Raw genomic sequence first — 19725 nt, 5'->3', positions numbered from 1 at the left:
GGCGTGAGGAGTGTGTTCTTCAAGGGCTGAGTAAAAATAAATGCACGGAGACTAACATCACTGAATATGAACAAAATTCTCCAGAAAGGGGAGCAAAACGAACAGTTAAAGCCAAAGTACACCACCAGAAGAACGATTACACGTTATAAAACAGGGCGATCGAATCTCTTTTGTTATTTCTAACAGCCTTTACTAAGCCAGCCAAGTGGAGTCTTTAAGGCTAAGGTGTCGCTTTAAAGACTGTTTCCCGTCCATATAACGTTTTGGGGCGGGGAGGAGTACCTTTAAGTAACTTTTTATCTTTTTATCTGTTGGCTTTGGGAATCCAGACTAGAGCCCGCACACGGGTGAATCTGTACAAGCACTGAGCACAGCCATCTATTCTTAAGTGTATGTCTATGTGCTATACATGTATTTTTAAGTGGAACTCTTTTGTGTTCATGTCTGTGTGATTTCTCCCAGCACCGGAGCAGACTCCCCTCTTACTCTGGGACGTTACCTGGGTGAGGATAGCTTCCTGTCCAGCTACCCATTTTCTTTACAGCTGTTAAACGAAAGCTTTAAACGTTAGTTGCTTTAATAGCTAGCCATACACAAAAGACTACCTATTCCCATTTTGAGGCCTTCACCACCCCGGTAAATAGCGGCGACCCGTTTGCCTGCCCGGGCCCGTCCCGAGCGGTGCTTGCGGGCGGTGTCGGGGCCGCGCCGTGCCGAGCGCCCGGCCCTTCCCGGCGGCTCCGTGCGGGGGCGGCGGGCGGCTCCGGGAGCTCCCCTGCGTGTGCACGGCCGCCATACAGGTGTGTGTCTCGGTGCAGAGAGAGGGACCCGCCGTACCCGTAAGGCGGGGAGGGTTCACTTCCTACTGACGGTCGCGGGGCCGTGCCGTGGGAGCCGTCCCGGGGCCGGGGAACTTTCAGGTTGGCCGTCGCCGCCGGTGCGGAGCCTCCCCCCGCCGCCACCCCCTCCTCCTCCTCCCCGCCCGGGCCGGGGTCCGGCGCGGCTGCTGCTCCCCGGGCGGGGCGGGGCGAAGCCGCCCCCTCTCGCCGCCGCGCTCCGCCCGCCCGCCCGCCCGCTGCACGAGCCGGCGCCCGCGCTGGAGCCGGTGCCGGAGCGGCGGGCCGGGCCCCCGCCTGCCCTGCCCTGCCCGCGCTCCCCGCCCTCCCCGCCCCGCGGGCCTGTCCGCGCCGCTGGCCGCCGCCGAGCCGCCTCCGCCCGCGGTGGATGCCGCCGGGGAGCGGGCGGAGCGCGCCGCCGGGGAGGGGGGCTGCCGCGGCCGCCGGAGCCCACGTACATGCGAGTGCCCTCTCCGCTCACCAGCATGCTTTACTTCCAGATGGTGATCATGGCAGGGACCGTGATGCTGGCTTATTATTTCGAGTACACGGACACCTTCACGGTCAACGTGCAAGGCTTCTTCTGCTACGAGGGCGCGTACCGAAAGCCCTACCCGGGCCCGGAGGACCGCAGCGCCGTGCCCCCGGTGCTCCTCTACTCGCTGACCGCAGGCGTGCCCGTGCTGGTGGTAAGCAGGGGCTGCCCGCCTCCCCACTCTGGCAACTTGTTGGGCTGGACCGGGCCGGGCCTCGCCGCGGGCCCCGGCCGGAGCAGCGGCGCCGCCGGCGGGGCGGCTCTGGGGTTGGGCCCGGCGGGCGGGGACCCTCCGTGCTCCCGGCGCCGCGGGGCTGCAGCCCGGCCCCGCGGGCCCCGGCCGGCCCCGGCCGCTGCCCAGCCCGCGGCTCTGAAGTTTATTTTTAGCACCGGTTTATGTAACTGCTGGCGCCCGCGTTGCCGGCCCCGTTCGACTCCTTTTGGTAAAAACAACCTTTTATTTTTCGAGACGAGCGTCGGTCGCAGGTAGGTGGGCTACCTGAGGGAAACCCGTTTGGTAGCAACCACTTGCTGATATTTCACCCAGTAGTAATTGGAAAACCCCCTCTGGTCGGTTTATTTTTTTTGAAAGTAAACCGATACGTGCGAGGAACAGGGAGCAGTTCTGCTTGATTTGGTTGTCTCCGTGTGTCACGGTTACTGATGTGTGTGCAAACGAAACCTGCGTGTCTCTAATTGAAGATGATCTTCTGTCAGTCAGGTTTAAATAGGTGTATCTAAAATGAGGTTTACTTCATTGATTTTCTTTGGGTTTTTGGGAAGACAGCTAAGAGGGAACAGCAGTGAGATGTCTTCCCTTCAAGTTGTTGAATGTACTGTTTGTGTTGGTGGGATGACAAGGGCATTAGCATCGCTTAATAATCCCTGACCATACTGTGGGGCAAAGACTGAGAGGGAATGAGATGGGAGTATTTAACCATCGGGGATGGATTGTATATAGACTCACGAGGTGCCTGCACAGTTACACGTGCAGAAACTCCTTGTAAAGAGTTTATTTTAATTAGCTGTGAGCATTAGAATAAAATAAATCGCAATAAGAAGAGGCCTCTTAAGATAGGACTTTGTCCTTTTTTTCTAGGGATTGAACTACATCATTTGGCAAAACATGTTATGTAGCCTTTTGGTTTTGTTTTCCTTTTTATTTTAACACCAATTAGTTGACCATTTTGTTTACCGGTTTGTTGGTTTGTTTGTTTGCTCACTCTTTTGAACCCCCAAATGCCGTTGAAATTTTAAAGGTGTTTTCTTTTTGTTGTTGGTGATGTTTTTCTGTTGTTTGCATGTGATGTTTGTTTTGCTTTTAGTTAATCTTTTGTTTGGCTCAGGGAGTTATAAAGATTATGTCAGATATTCATGATGAGCATCTCTTTTTCCTAATATGTGTCAGCAGTATGGATTGGTAGTTTCCATTCATTTCCTGGGTGCTAGATGATTACGTCAGAGAAATCACCATGCCATTTTGGGTTGGCAGTCTTGTAATTAGCCTTGCTAAAAAGCTAATAATAGAATTTAATGATATTTAGCTGTGCTTCCTCTCCCAGTCACTAGGCTCTCAGGCAAATGACATGCATTGGGAGGTCAGGGCATGGAAAACCACATTGCAGATGCCTGTGGTGCACTTTTTTTTTTTTTTTAAAATTTAATTTTTCTTTAATTTTATGAAATGGAGAATTCAGCCCCTGGGAATCTCATGACTTCAATAGCATTAAGTCTAATCGTTAACGTTATTAAATAAAAGCAACATTTTTCAGGCTTCAGGCAGAATTCTGTTCTGATTCTCCTTGGGCAATCCTCCTGGACTTAGTGTTTACACGGGATAGCTCTTGCTCAGTTGTGCAGGATAGGGACATTGCCTTTGCTTGTTCTTTTCATTGAAAGAAGCGGTGAAGGTAATATTTCTTCACCAAAGCGACTTGTATGCTTTTAGAAGTAGCTGAACTTCCTTCCCAAGATTTCAGAGATGAATTAGATTCTCTTCTATTTAATTTGTTTCTCATCTATGACAGTTTGAACATAGATGTTCTGTGTAATTTTTGTTTTTTCTATAAATGAACTACAAAAATGAATCACATAACAAAGCCATATTTCTGCCTGTAAAGATACAAAAGTAGACCAGTGGAGGAAATGGATTTCTATGAATGAAATTGTATTTTTTTTTTTTTTCCAAATCACTATTGTCATGGAATATAGTTTATTGAATACTATGATTTGTGAGAGTTTTAAAAAAAAAAAAAATCCTCTTTTTTTTCTTTCTGTTAGTTTGGTGTGTGGGGTTAATGCTGTATCTGGAGTTTTGAGATAGAGCAACAAAGAATCTTTACCTTGGTGTTCAGGGTAACTTTTTTTTTTGAGGGATGGGGCTTGTTGAATTGGAGCCATAGAGTGCTTCAAGGTAACCCAGGTTCTCTTAATGTGACTCAATCAATGGCTCTATTGCATTGGGGTTTAATGAAGTTGCTTTAACATCAGAGAGTAAATGAGTTTTTCCAGTGACTTTCCTCTTTCCGCATGCCTGCTATTAGAAAAACTGAAAAAGTAAAGTGCCAGTAGCTGGATTTGTCTTGATGAGCACCTCATCAGCAATGGGTCTCTTGCTGCCGTGAGGCTGTCACACGGCTGCTCATCCAAAACTCCTGTGCCACATCAGAGCTGCAGTAGCAGACCTGAGTGTCAAGCCACGCGGCAGAGCTGAGTGTCTGGTCACAGGGCAGCAACGTGCATGTGTTGAGACGTAAATAATGAGCGGGGTCATTTGACAGGGATGTACCCGTGAGCGCTACGTTAATCCTGGAAACTTTCAGGTTAGTCTTTACAATGCTACTTCCTACTAATGCATTGCTGCAGCCCTAGTGCAGCGTTGCTGCCACGCTTCCATTCCTGAGTCCGTCTGCTTCCCCATCCTGCCTGCCCCCGTGCCATCCAAGGGCAGATGCAGCTGGCTGTCAGGTCACAGGTCCTCAGGAGTCTCATCTGGGAAATGGAGCCCTGGAGCAGAAGCAGAGGCTGCTTGCTCTACTGTAATGCTTGACTTGCAGGTGCTCTGGTACGGGAAAGGGAAACTGTGACTGAAGGAAGGGGATTTGTACTCTGGGACTTACTGGATTTGTGTATCTACAATCTTTTGTCAAGTATTTACAAAGTATTAACCAAGTATTTGGTCAGCCCTGAAGTGGTCGGGCAGTTGGACTAGATGATCATTGTAGGGCCCTTCCAACTGAACTATTCTATTCTACAATATCTCGTAGGTCGTGTAGGAGCTAGTAAGAAGTCAAATTGTTGTGCCGTTCACTTCAACAGTAATCAATTTATTGTTCGCTGATAGACATATCTGCTTGAAGTCCCTGCAACTTCAGAGTTGCCCAGAGAAGTTGTGGATGCCCCCTCCCTGGAAGTGTTCAAGGCCAGGCTGGATGGGGCTTTGAGCAACCTGGTCTAGTGGGGTGTTCCTGCCCGTGGCAGGGGGCGTGGAACTACACGGTGTTTAAAGTCCCTTCCAACCCAAACCGTTCTGTGATTCATAGGTATAACAGCAGTTGTAGGAAACGCGTAGAGGAGTCCAGCAGCCATTCTGTAGGATGAGAAGAGCTTCTTCCTTTCCCTTTTTCCAGTTGGTTTTCCAGCTTTTATGCAGGTTCCATGAAATGGAGCAGGATACATTACAACGTTGGTTTTCTGTGTTCTCTGGGTTATCTCTAAAGGGCGTGCGCACTGTTCCTTATCTGTTAAATCTGTAGTTTATGAGTTCTTCCACTGGAGAATTTTGAGGGCCCAAATGTTTGAGTTTTTGTTTTTAAAAAAGGCTGAAAACAACTGCAGCTTAACATATAACAAAATATATGGTCCATTCCAATGTTAGACTATTATTTGTGGAAGGTCTCCTAAGTCATACCTTTAGGCATGAGTAAAGTAATGCCTTGAGTGAGTAGATGTGTTTGCCTAAGGAGCATTAGGCAGGCTAACAGTAAAATGTTCTACAAAACGTAGATGAGGTTGAAATTGCAATCAGAAGAATGTGAAAGCCCTAAGTATGAGATTCTGTGATGGAAGAATGAGACTCCGGCAGAGGCATTGCCCCTGCGGGCTCCCTTCCTCCCATTTGTCTTCATGAGTCAGGGTTGAAAGAGTACTGCTGGCTCTGCACTCCCGTCCTTTTACTGTCCGTAGCACTAATATCCAGAAGTCTCTGGTATACTGAGGAATTCTCAATACACTTTTTCTTTTTTTTTTTCCTTTTTTAATTTTTTTTTTTTATCTTTAAGTCAAATGTGAAGGTGATGAGCAATATGCTCTTGATTTGAGTCTATTCAAATATGTAATAAGCATAAAAGTGCTAGTTGAGAGCTCGGTGCTATTTAAGCCATTTCCCAAAGTGCCAGTTCTTGCTCAGTGGGCTGGTTGCTTTTTTAGACTTGTTATGACAGATGTAGCTTGGGAAATAGACGTCAGTCTCATCCTTTAGCTTCCAGCAGAAATGATTTGTAGAACTGTGAGGCTAGTTTCTCATGTTTTCAGAATCTATAGAGTGATCAGTTCCGCATTCTTTCTTTCTGGTGGATCTTAATAATTTTGACCTCTCTAAAATACTAATAAGTGCGCTCAAGGATTCTTTTAATGAGTCCTCACGCTAATATGGATTCCTTAAAATGCCAAAACTGTTTAAGTAGTAATTGGTGTAAAACTCAATGTATTGGACCTAAGATGTATGCTGACTGTTGTAGAAAAGCCAGGAGGAGATAATGACACACTTTCATTAAGATGTGTAAACAGTTTTATTATGCAAATGTTGTTTGTTTTTACTTCCAAGTAACAAGCGGATGATTACAGTACTTATTCATAAAATATTCACTGTTCTATTTGCCTAGATGAATTCCTAGCATATTCGTATTTTCTCTGTAAACCAATTAAAGACTAATTTGTTTTAGGATAATTCTCTTAATATCATCATTGAAAAAATATCTGCCATTCAGGCATGAAGTATTGTATTCTATCTTTTTTTTTAGTAGACTGGATGAATCTTTAAATTGGCACATCCCAAACAAGGAATGGATGTAAAAAATGAGGCATTCTGCCTTCAGCTGAGCTTTAGTCAGTAACTTTCTCCTTTCTGCTCATTTGAGGAAGGAATTCTGACACCTGGCAAAAAAGACTGTAAAGTGAGAGATGCAACATCATTGTTCATGTATCAAATTTACTGTACCCTGATGCTTTAAGAAAAACCAAGATAATTCTGTGAATAATGAAAGAGAAGCTACCTTTCGAAGGATCAGCATAGATTTCCTAAGTCTCTTTCTTCTTCAGTGTCTTTGCTGATCCCTTAGTAGTTCCAGGTCTGAGCAGCTCAAGAGTAGTTGAAGGATACGCAGAGACCTGAAGGAGATGCACCGCTTGTTTCTGGCACACAGATCTAGCTGATGTGATTGGGCATGCTCCTCTCACACTCTTCCTTTTTGAACCTGCTAGTCCCTATTTTCCTTCTGACACCTATGATTCCATGTGCTGTGGCATCAGGGACTGATCGGGTTTTATCAGGCTGAGTTTTCAAACTGCTCTTGTCAGAGTAGCTTTTAGTTAACCTGTAGTTCACTGAAACTATTCTACTCTGATATAACTTAGTGCCGTACGTGAAAAAGGGTGCTGGATTGTGATCCATTTCTGGGACACCAAAATATTCTGTTATCTGTTTGTTATAACTTCAGGAAAAACACAATTTAGAATTAAAGTTCTGAAAAAGAAATATTTCCGGAAATGTCCTCTGTGAATTTGCTGTGCCAGGAATCTGTGCATTTACCTCATACCTGAGAACTCTAGATGCTTTTCATTCCTGACCTTAGTCAGAAAAAAGCACTACCTTCACAAATGTTTCTTCCATCTATTTTAGGCTGATTATTTTTCTACTTCATGGCTGGTACCAAGTCGCTTTAGCTTCTGTGGACACTTTGATACTATTGGAAAAAACTAAAGCGCAGGGGCAGAATCCAACAGACTTTTCTGCTCTGCTACTCGAAGTAGAAGTGGCCTCTATGCATCCTGAAGGAGGCTGAGCTGTTTTGCCACGTCTGCCAGAAAGAAATCAAGGAAACTTGATAAATAATGCAAGGACGCACAGTTGCCAGCAGCTCTGTGTTACAGGGCAAAAAAATTCTAAGAATATGTAGTGAGGTACTCAATTGTTCATTTGTATGTACATCTTCTAGCAAGTTAGAGGCATCACCCAGCAAAGTGTTCAGTCTGTCCTGGTGCTCTTTTTCAGAAGCAATAAGCTTTTTTGCTGGGTAGGTAGCTGCAATATTTGAACATCTCCCAGTGGTGTGGCATCAGGGACTGATCGGGTTTTATCAGTGGTGTTTTTGAAACTCCCAGTGGTGTTTTTGAAATGACAGTGGTAATGCAGCGGAAGATTAGAATTGTACATCCAGACTCGTATGAATTGGGTAGGCTAAATTTAGCCTCTGAAATCAGATGGAAATGGTTTTACTTGTATGAGAAACTCTCTTTAGCTTCTTGATATATGACCTATTTCAATAATCCTGGCATATCTTTGATTAGCTAAAGCTTATTTATGTGTCCTTTTCTTGTTGGCACATTTGACAGCTGGTAAGCCTTTACATGAAGGAGGAATTACCAGAATACTTTGTTTACTCTGTGATCACGTTGTTCTTGAAGAGCCCATTTGGTCTCTGTCTTCATAGTTCTGTTTCAACCTGTGGGCACAGCTGCAACTTCTTTTCCTTGATAGTTCTCTTCTTTCATTCTCATATTTGGGGGGGGAGGAGACATGTAAAACTTACTGCTTTTTGTTTTTTTTTTAATGTGCAAATGCTGGGGACTTCAGAAAGCCACTTTTTTGGGAGGGGGGAATGCCAGCAGGAGATGTTAAAGCTAAGGGACAATTTATGTCACGCTCTTCCTTTGTGAAGGGATAATTGCATTGCAACTTTACTTAAGAATAAAAAATAAATCACACTGTTAAGGTCTGCGGTAACTTTGTGTACCAGATGTCAGTATTGGCCTGTTGGGACACATAGCAAGACAAATACATGGTTTGATAGTCTGATGCTGGTTTTATCCCAGCATAAAACCACTAATCCAACAGAGCTGTAACCAGGAGAAACAATAAAAGATTCAGAACCATTGTGGGTTTTCTTGGGAATTCTTCTTTGTCTGTCTGTCTGCCTCTTGTGCTGTGATGGCTTACACGAACAGTGCCTGCAGAAGTTATGTTTGTACTTCCAATTGAATGTATAATTTCTGCTGTGCTTGCTATGCATGCTCTTTACAGTCACTAACGACGTCGAGGCCATATGCTTCATCCCTTGATGGGCTCTGTGGAAGTAAAGTGGCAAGCAGATGTGAACAAGGCGGACAGGGTTCTGTTTGCAGCAGCTGAATGCCTGCTTGTCCTATAAACGGTGCGCTTATGTTTAAGTGAGAAATTGTTAATCCAACTAATCCTGTGCGATTAGGGAATTTGTATGGGTTGTTTGGAATCCAAAATAGCAGGCTTGAAGTAATAATCAGTTTCTGAACCAAACAATTCTTGCTCATTGTACATCATGCAGGATTGAGGAGATGGGTGTCCATATGATGCATAATAAATGACAGCCAAAGTAGAATTGTAAGTAGCTTTAGCTGTGTTTTTCAGCTTTAGAAGCAGTGTGATGTTTAAAAAGCTTTACAATGCTCTTGCGGCATCTCTCAGATACATTGAAGTGAGTGATGGCCCAGCTTTCATCATGAATGGTTCTTATTTAGCTGAGGTGTGGTACCTCATAGATTGCAAATAAAAAGCCTAGCTGAGGTAGATATGCCACATCTCCAGCACTTCAGAAAACATGTACAGGTGACAAGCTGTTTTTATGAGGAATATCCATTGTAAACATGCTAGTCCTTAATATTCATGCATAGTACAGTGAACGTGGTATTGGAGAGGGACTAGGAAAGCAAAAGTTATCAGCGCTTGCTATCTCTGATCAGCAACCTGGCTTTGCTAAGATCACTTCCATTCACCTGCAGGTGGGAATATGTTTATTTGCAGTGTAAAGCACTAAGAAATCTGCAGTAGAAAAATTACTGTATATATTAAGATTTTTTTTTTTAATCTACTATTAAACTAATAAATTGTTCAGTACCGCTTCAAAATTGACTCTCAATCCTGGATGCCATTTCCTGGGGTGCAAGGCACCATAAATAAAACCCTCTGGTTATACTGGGTGAAAACTCGGTAGGCTGTGGATTCCACTTCTGCTTACCATTCTGGACAACATACACTGTTACCTGTAATTTTGCATGTATTGTATAAATGTATCATAATTATCCATTGTATAATTATGATACATTATATATTTACATGAAAATTTCGTTAACCTTATATACTTATTAATGTCCAACCAACTATAAATGCAAGATAGCTATGGTTTAAGGACTTTCTTCTTTACAAATAGTATTTTTCCTTCTCTGCCGATATTACTTCTTGCCTATCATCCATGTCGGGTTAAGGAGTATGTATGAAGGCATTCATTCCTAAACTAGAGCTTTTTGTTTTCTAAATAATAAAAAAATTAAAAAAAAAAAAAAAAGCTATCAAGAACAGAAGTCGGCCCAACAGTATCCTGCTGTTCTGATTCTTTTTTCTTTCTCTACATAACATTTTGAAACACCCATTGTTTTAGGCTGGTAGGTTTCATGCTGTCTCTAAAAGGGATCTGAGTCATACTTTTTTTTGTGTGTGTGTGTGTCATTCAAACTCTGAATAACATTATGAGGACTTTCTTTGGTCAATTTGTAGTTTGCCTCTTTATAAATCAAGTATTAAATATTAGAATCAGTAAGTGGAACTTGGCTTCCCAGTAGAGTTATTTTGGGTAGTAATAGGGATTTCTGTGACCTGTCCATAGCAATTTAGGGCTCAGACATGACTGAATTAATTCTGCTTAAAGATTTGTTAATCACGGGTCAGCTGAGCTGCAGTAACCAAGCATGTGCAACTTGCAGCCTGTGGGGAGCAGAAGGTGAAGTATTTGAGCTTGACCTGCTTTAATTAAGACTTAGGTCAATGCATGTTGCCTTTTTGGACTTTACAGAGTGGGTGCACAGACTGTCCATAACATGGCTCCGCTGACAAGCGGGGACCTCCTACGGTCAGATTGCCTCTGGCTGATGTCTGCAGTCTGACCTCCCCGTTCGCAGAAGTGCGTGGCTCTCCCCATAAGTTCATCTCTGTGCAGAGCAACGTGTGGACATGCCCGAGTTTCAGCGCATACTTAATAGTAGGTTGATCATACTTACATAGGTTGAGCTCGGTGTCCAGAGCCTCTCCACTGCTCGGTTTCTGCCTCTCCTGTTCTTATGGGGGATGTCCTTGGACCTGTTGGGGCGTATCTGGCCTCTGCCATGAGGCCAGGCTTGAGGCTGCTGCCATCGTGCATTCAGACTGCACAGACATGAGTCTGAGTGCCCGAGAGGCCTGGGGGAGGAATGAGGAGCTTGCGCTGCACCGTACTGTAGGCCACTAGCATGCTCACGTGAACGGTGGTGAGGACAGTCTGGCTGTTACGATGGTCCTCGTTGCCAAGTGCTCACGCTTGACTGAAGTCAGCGCTTCAGTCAGTCACGGGGACTCTTTCCAGAGCATTTAGCAAAGGCAGATGAGATTTGTAGGCAGACTGACCTTGGGGTATGTAAGTAGTTCGTGGACATCTGCAGCTGGCAGAATGACCGTACGGAGCCGAGTTGTGAGCTCTACTAGGCTTTGCCTTGATAAAGGGATGTGGCCACCTAAGCAGGATGTACATGTAGCCTTTACTGCCTTGCTGTCAAGTGGTAGTTGTGAAACTAGGCTTCTCTGTAAAGCACTAAGAGATTTGTGCATGAAAAGAATTATACAAGAGCTAGGTATGTACTAATTGTTAATTCATCATCTTGGTATTGGTGGGGTTTAATCACGTGCTTTGGCCGTACAGTCATTCTGTATGATGAAAATCATTTCATATTTCATTATGAACTTGGTATTTCATTGTTTATGAATTGATTGTGATTGTTGTGTGGTTAGAAGTAGAAGGAAATCATAAACCAGAGACTATTTCTTTAAAAAACTCAATATATTTACATATGTGAGTGTGTATGCACAATGTGCTGCCAGAAAATAGTCATGTTTACATGGTTGATTTGTATCCATAGTTTAGTTCACATGTGTTTTTAACCCTGAACGCCAATGGCAAAAAAGTAATGCCTGAAAGAATTACTTCACCATACCAGAATACCTAAAAAGGTTATCATATCACCGAATGTGTGAAAGCACCTTTCAGCACAGCATACTTTGAACTTCTCTTTTTAGTAATAACTTAAGTTGCTCAAATAATGAGAGATTATATCCAACACTGATTAAAAACACAATATACGTTCATACATTTACACAACACTTTTGTATTTTATCTAATACCCCTTTATTGTCTTCCCAGAGAAGACCAAATGCCAGCTCTTGGAAAGTCTGCCTTGAAGACAGCCAACGTCAAAGCTTCACAAGATCTAAAATTTTTAAATAGACTCATTCATCCTTAAAATACTTCTCTCACCACTTGAGCTTTTTTGAAGATATTTGATAAAGCCAGCAACATGTTTACTATTATTTTACAGTTCTATGCAAAGGAGGTGGTCCTTGTTAAGGGAAACCCTTATGCCCTATTTAATGAGTGGAAGGAGATACAGTCACATATCGAAGAAGAGTAGCTGGGCTTACTTTGGCCTATAGACTTTGCAATTAGTTTTCAGAATACCATTGCATGCCTAAAAGAGCTGTTTTTATGCTCTGCTGTCTTCACAGCAAAGTATACAATCTCCCCTCTGTCTTGTAGGCATTTCCTGTACTAGGAATTTTTTGCTAAAATTTCCCACTCTTGCTGCTCCTGTTTCAGCTCATTGGCTGCTGTGCTAATGAGGGCACTTGGGACTTCCTCTTAATTCAAGCACTGCATTGTGTAAACTCCTAAACAGGGTCAGACAACATAGTGTTGCCAGCTGCACATCTGCAGCCATCTGGATTTGGGGCAGGAGCAGTAAAATAGGCATTGTGTAGCAGAGTTGAAAGAGTGACAAGAGCGGTGCAAATCATATTTGCAGAAAACCATAAAGTAAATGCCCCATATTTGATCCACGGGATATACAGCATCGTTATTGAAACGGTCTTTCTACATGTATATGTATCAAATAAAGACAAATGGGATGTGCTACCGCTGTGCAATGTTCTGTGAAAAAGCTTGCTGGCTAATTCACTACCATTGCATTGTTAAGAGAAGAGGTAAGTAATTATTAAAACTTCTGATGCTCATAAACAGTTCTCTGCTCCCAATTCTACGCCTTCATTAAGATTCTGTTTCTAATAAAAATCACTTCAGTATATTAATTTATTATAATAACATTCTTAAGGAGAAATAATTGCACACTGTGAAATTACAGCTTTCAAGTCTGAGGAAAGAGATGCAGGTGAATGGTCACCCGTTGTTCTGTATCTGGGCTTACTAGTTGCCTGGGGCGTGTCTGGAGGAGGGACTTCTGATCTCTTTTTCTTTCTGATCCTTTCGCACTGACCAGCATCTCTAGTGACCGTTCCAGGAATAACATCGTGGGTCTGCCTGAAGTTCGTGAAGCTTCGGAAGTTAACTTTGGTAGAGCCACGGTTTCATTCGCTTTGACTGTATCGCTGAAGTGTCAATACAAGTTGCAGTCTCTACTTTTCTTTGAAAGCTTTTATTTGGTCATTTGTTTCCTGGCTTTCACAGGCACTGGAAATGTGGATTAATACTGTCAGGGTTTGTTACTCAATAGTTTTACTGCTGGTTGTATGCTGAATGTACATATTACGCACAAGTAACCCCGATGTGAGGCAGCTCAGAATAAAGTCATAGTTCTAGATCAGATGCTTCCCATGCAATAGCTTTTAAAGTGTTTTTAACTAATTTTTAATGATACCTGGATCCTTTGCAGTAATGCTTACAATGTGAACACTATAAAGTATTATATATAAGAATAATGACTTTAAGGTAGTATGCTCAGGAGTGGGCATTACAGTTTTGGACTTTTCTTTCTGATTTATCTGACCTGTTAAACCTCTTTCCCAAATATTTAGTACTACTCCCCTGTAAAATTGGCTTGGCTTCCTAGTTTTTTTTTTTTAGTATCTTCTTGGGATGGCATTCATAGCTCAGATCTATTTCCCCACTTTGACTGAAGTATTGCTCTTAATCTAGAGTGCCACAGGTTTTCACGACTAATCCAGCCCCTGTTGAATTTAGTGGGGATGTTACCTTTGATTTCAACTGGAAAAAGATAATGACCTTAATGTATGTGGTGGGTTGGCAATTATGCTGTAGCCTAAGATAATTGTAAAGGCAGAGATGCTTATACAGGGGCCACTATAATAGGACTGGAGCTAGTTATGTGCTTTCAAAGAAAGCTATTTTATTGTGAAGGTAATTTTTAATAAAAAAAGTGTAGAATTGTTTTATTGAGCTGTCTACTTAAATTTATCATTATGAATCAAATACTAATTGACAGTAACAAACATAAGTAAAAAGCAATTACGTGTGTATGTTTTGCAGACACACATATTTTGCCACAAAAATCCAGAAAACAATTTTTGTGGAATCTTAGAGGTATTAATCATATGTGCAGCCTGTTTTTCTCATAGTTATATTAAAACGCAGGGTGCTTATACTGTCATAGTGTTTGGTCCTTCAGTTTCAGTTGTTTGATGACGCTGGCATTTCAGTGAAAGTGGCTGTCCTTGGACTGATCTCAGGAATAATCTATCTGCAAAATGTGGCTGGCCTTGAGTAGAAGTGAGATAGAAGTAAGACAGTGTGAAAAGCAGGAAATTCAGATATTCTCCTTCCTCTGAGCCTCTGAGAACAGTTGGCTCCAGTCATATACTGACTGTAAAACCACTGCTTTGTGACCAGAATCTTTAAGAGATGCCTTTTATGTGATCAGTTTTTATTCAAACAGGGATGAAAGACCGTTTATGTTGAATTTTGCAATTGAATGTTCATCCTGGGTAGAAAAGTGCAGTTGTGTAGATCACCTAAGGTTTAAAGCATAAAGTAACATCGCTGTTGGAAATGATTGTTGGCATGGGTACCATAAGCATTGGTATTGTGCTCATCAAGGAATAATGTTTTCCACATGCACAGAAGGGTTAAGAAACCAATCTCCCTCAACAGACAGAACAAAGTACTGTTTCCTTGGACAGGCAAGAAATAAAGGGGTTTACCAAGGCCAGGCCATAAGGAACCACAGCCTTTTTCACGTGTATCACTTGAAGCCCAGTGGAAGACTTCCTTGATAGAGCTGAGTGCAGGGCTGAACACGCTGTATGGAATTCATCTTCGAAGAGGGAAGATAAATGGTAGGGCTTTGAACATTTTGTTTTCCCTTTGCAAATACTATGGTATTTTAAAGGTTGAAGCTAAGCACCTGAAAAAAAAAAAAAATATGTAAAGTTCTTTTTCAAAATCCCTAATGAAATAATTAGATGTAACAACAACCTTTTTCAAGTATCATTCAGAGATCAGGAGACTAAAATTAGTTGATCTCTGGTCGTATTACAACCCATCTTCCTAATGAGGTGTGTCTGTAGAGTGAAGTGTGGAGCTTGGAAACTTTGGATAATGGCATCCTCGTTTTTATAAAAAGAAAATGAGAACAACTTAAAATCTGTATGAATTCCCTATTATAAGAACCTTGTTTGGAATATTTCAGCCTGAAGTAACTTTACCTTTTGAAATTTGAATTGATGCTTTTAGAAGGCAGTTTTGAATTCTTTTCTCTTCCCCTCACCATTTTCAGGTCAACATTACTCGTTTTTTTAGATGTTGAGAATTTTCTCTAGATTAATTTTTTTTTTTTTCCCCCCCTAGCTTTTGGGTGTTATTTTTTTAAAATTAGAAAAGCTGGGTGCAGGAGCAAGGGTTCTCACGGAAGTCTGTTATCTACTACCTCTTGGAATGTGTTCACCAAGAATACTTGTCTCAGTATTGTGAAACTCTGCCAGCAGTTAGATAGTTCTGGAGCCAGGTGCCAGACACTTGTTTGGCCCCCAGACTGCCACGTTAGCATTGCTGAGCTTGTTTTCCTGGTGTCCTGGCCATTTCTGACCCCCTGGAGAACTGCAGTGCAGAGCAGCTGGATGCTCTTCATCTCACAGCAACGTAAAAGGTTTAGCAGACGTGAGTGGGGGATGCAACGCCAAGCGCAGTGGGTAAAGCGGGCTGAACGCGGAGCGAATGTTCCCGTCAAGGCGGAGCCCGGCAGGGCCGGCGCACCCCGTGGGGCTGCTTGCTCGCCCCTGTGCTTCTGCCACGGAGCATCAAATGCAGGACCTGCCGTCAGGCGCCAAGACTCGCCCTCTGGCCCTCAGTGGTGATGGCACAAGGCCCTTCTCTTAGTTACGCTCAGAATAGCGGGGTCCTGGTAACTGTTTCTCAAAATGATCTTTTACGTAACCGAGCTTTGCTCCGCCGTTGTGTGATTCCAGCCCTGGTGACAGTGTGCTGCTGTGCAGCGGCTTTGCCTGTTGGATAACGCCAGCATGCTCTAGAGGAGATGCCATTTGCGTACACGATCAATTGCTCAGTTAGGAGGGAAAAAAAAAAAGAAAAAGGGGGGGGGGAGGAAGCTTTTAGAGACACTGTACTTAAAAATATTTCATTTTTTTTCTGTCACATGTTAAAGTCGTGAATGAAGATAATTCAGTGAATGATGAAGTTGTCCATGTCTCATGGGGTTCACTTGAAGCTCCCTGCTTATAAATGCTTGGTTATTATGTTCCTCTTGCTTTCAGACAGCAGTAAAGCCTTCGTGAAGGGAGCAACCTGTACCATTGTTATGTACTATGTACACAATGTATTGCAAGAGCAGTAAAGAATATTTGTCCCTATCAGAAGTAACGTTAGTATTTAGTAGCATATAGCCATACTCTGCGCTACAGAGAACTAAGTAAAGCAGATAATATTTGACTATTAGATATATAATCTTATACTGCTATTTTTCTTTTGTAAATGGCCATGACCAAATATATACCAAGAACTCTGTTAAAACTTTGATATTTTTCTCAAAAACTGGAGAGTACCTATTTTTAAAACAAAATTTACTGGGGAAAGCAAGCTGAGTATTTTTTTCCACATCTTTCTCTAGAAAAGCAATTTTCTTTTCACATCTTTTCTCCAGACCTTCAGAAGCTGCTATGCAGTATGGTCCTATATCTCCATGCTGAATGCAAGGGGGGATATTTTGTATTTAATGAATAGCAGACAGATCTATGTAGGATTTATTTTTTCATTTTCCTCAAAACTACTGGTCATTTTTTACTACAGAAAATGTACTTCTGTGAAAATCAACCAGGGCATTTGCTGTCAGTTTAAGCAAGCAAGAAGCAATGAGAACAAGAAAAACAAAGAAAATAGCCTCAAGGGAAAGCTCTGCATAATGAACTTGAAATTGCTACTGCTGGAAATACTGTTGCTGCTTTTCCTGCCAGGGCTGTCAACTCACACAGCGGAGAGTGGAGCTTATCTACAGCATCACTAAAGACCGAGGTTTATGCTGCTAGATTTTCCAAACTCTAGAGACCGCTATGCTCTGTGGTATGTTTAGGGCATTTTTAAAGGGGAAATAGGCCAGAAATAGCCCATGGTCTTGCTAAAAGTTAAGAAGAAAAGATAAAGAACAGGAACAACAAAGCCATATTTTTAAAAGAAATCTACCCCACACATTTTAAGTGGGAACTCAGAACTGAAATGAATGGGAAGGCCACGCAACTTAAACGATAACAATGTGCCTAGAGATACAGAGATAATCCCCAAGATTTTTAGCTCCAGTTCCCAGCTTCCCTTCCTGCCTGATAAAGAAGTATGAGGAAGCTCACTCTAGAGAGAAAAGCAGAGCTGTGGACTGCCCGAGATGCTCGTTCCCCAAAGGGACAATCCCTTGCCGTGATATTTCTTGACGATGGTCTCACAGAAGCCTTGGTTAGGGTTCAAGTCATGCCTAAATGAGAGAAATACAATGACTGAAAAGAAGTCAGAAGAGAAATTACAGTGCACGGTATTGTCAACTGTTCTTCTTAATTTGAGAAGTTCAGAACATGGATGAATATTTAGTGGTCTTTTTAATGCAATAACTGCTTTTCAGTGTTACTCATCTATCCGAGCGGTTGCTGTAGCTACAGCATAACCCTGAGAACTGGCAGAGAGGGAATCGTGTATTCTACCACGTTCCCTGGCCGATATGAAGTATTTCGTGAACATTTGTATACCCTAAAGTAGGTGTTAGCTGGAAGGATCTATGAATGCGTACACAGAAATTTCTTTCCTAATCCCAAATAGAGATTATCAACGTTAAATTTCAGGATGTCTTGTTTAAATGCATTGATATACCCTCAGATATCTTGTCATCCAAATGAATGTTTAGTTCTTACTTGGATCCTGGGTTTTTATAGGAAGTTAAGTCATATATGAGAAGGTAGTCCATAAAATTAACCTCATTAGTATTTCAGAAGTGCAGATTTAAGGTCATTTATTTATATAGGTGCTGGCTGTTGTAAACCATATGTGACACTAGGGGAAGTTTGTTTATGGAGTCAGTTTACTGGAAAATCAGCAAGGTCAGAGCTGCTCTAGCTCTAATATTTGGAATGAGTCAGGTTTGACATTTCAAGTTGAAAAAGAGCTCAGAATTTAGAACCAAGTTAAGAATATACTGGATGGATGATTTTTGGGAAGGACAAATCAGATTTCTAAATTGACATGCAGTGCTAAAACTAGGAACAGCTTGCCTGGATTCAGAAAAATGACTAATACAGAAAAAACCTGAACTTATTTGCGAGGAAGGGAGTCAGTGTAGGGAATGTGTGCTAAACGCTTTTGGTATCCTGTACAGAAAAGAAGGAAAGGGAGAGGTATTGGGTGGTTGGCAATAAATATATTACTATTACAAAAACACCATGAAAATCAATCAGCTAATAAATTAATCGGGAGCTAAGAGGTGAAACAAGAAGAAATATTGATTTTTGATCTCCCCTCCCAACCTCTGTTCCTGGTTGTCGAATGGGTTGTCACGTTGCAGACAGGATACGATTGCCATGGAGATGGTTACGAGAACTTTTCCTGTAATTCAGATTTTGCTGGGTTAATATTTCTTTTCCACGCTTCCGTAAAAAGAAAGGATTATCTAAATGCTAGTTATGAAGTATGTATTAATATTAAATATTTTCATGTAGGGTGATTTTTATATTGTTCCTATTACACTTTATGTTGTGAAGCAGGACTAAGGGCCTTCCCTGCGGTTACAGAAGGAAGCTGTAGTAGAACAAGGACCTGATCACTGCCTGTCAGAGCTTAGGCCGATGCCCATAGGGCGATCATTCTTGCCTTCCTCCTTCTTGTAACAGTTATGTACGCTGCTTTTTTTATCTAAGGACTGTGAATATTATTTATATGTGTGTTCTTTAGAATACTGGAAAGCCTGCACTTTGTATTGTTAGTCTTCAGGTGAAAATTGTTCTTTTCCTTATACTTTACATGCTGTAATTATATGTCAAAAGGTTTTCTCAGCCTTAGGGAAGGATGGCCTCTGCTTTTAACACCTGTTAAAATATCTGTGAGCTAAGAATTGTCATATATATCATTCTTCAGGAAATCTGTACAGTGATCTAAAGTAGTATGACCCTGTTAGAATAAGGTAAAAGATACTTCTAATATCCTCACTTTTTTCATTGCAAATTGTATTTCTGAATTATATATTATATACCTGAACTTGTAGCTCTGTCCAAAAGTTTATGTTGTCAGAGCTTTCAAATTCTCCATTGCAATCCTTCACTGTCAACTTTGGAATATTCCAAAAATTTTTTGCACCAAGACTTAGCCAAGAAGTACACAAGTAATTCTGTTATATTAAATGTCATTTGCTGACCGGTTGCAACTCGCATATGCAGTGGAAGGGGTAGCGGCGGTCCCTGTGCCAGAGGGAATACAGAAATTGTTCCTTCCTGGAATATAGCAGGCATGCAAATTACGGTAAAGGGCAAGAGGGAGATTGCCCTCCCTTTCCTCTACCCTGTAGACCTGATTATTGCCAGTGGTGCCGGAGGGAAGAAGGGGAAGGAATTGCACTGGGAAACAGAATCTCTCCTGGGATTTACGGAGATTGAAAAAGATTTTCCTTCCATTTCCGAAACATGAATAGGCTGATTATTGAGATGAGCAGTGCTTGTGCTGAAGGATGGAGGAAGGAGAACAGCTTTAGCTGCGCTGCCAGTACCGAAAAATACAGAACCTGTATTTA

General features: G+C 42.2%; 1 protein-coding gene across 8 annotated transcripts in view; it reads left to right on the top strand.

Annotated features, from left to right (window-relative positions):
- PLPPR5 (phospholipid phosphatase related 5) overlaps positions 1-19725 on the top strand; it is a 294136-nt gene that overhangs the window by 191677 nt on the left and 82734 nt on the right. For 6 of the 8 annotated variants that reach the window (XR_012995355.1, XM_076337824.1, XM_076337818.1 and 3 more), the window contains one exon: positions 1337-1525. Coding sequence is in view for 7 of the 8 variants with exons in the window: in XM_076337824.1 (XP_076193939.1) it covers positions 1337-1525 (189 nt within the window). In the remaining variant the exon portion in view is untranslated. Of the gene's footprint in view, positions 1-1260; positions 1526-19725 lie in introns of those variants that run through there. The other 2 variants (XM_076337820.1, XM_076337825.1) reach the window with 1 other exon arrangement.

Source organism: Aptenodytes patagonicus, chromosome 5 (assembly GCF_965638725.1).
Source record: "Aptenodytes patagonicus chromosome 5, bAptPat1.pri.cur, whole genome shotgun sequence".
NCBI lineage: Eukaryota > Metazoa > Chordata > Aves > Sphenisciformes > Spheniscidae > Aptenodytes > Aptenodytes patagonicus.
Note: the sequence above shows the minus strand (reverse complement) of the source record. Positions and strands in the feature narration are given on the sequence as shown.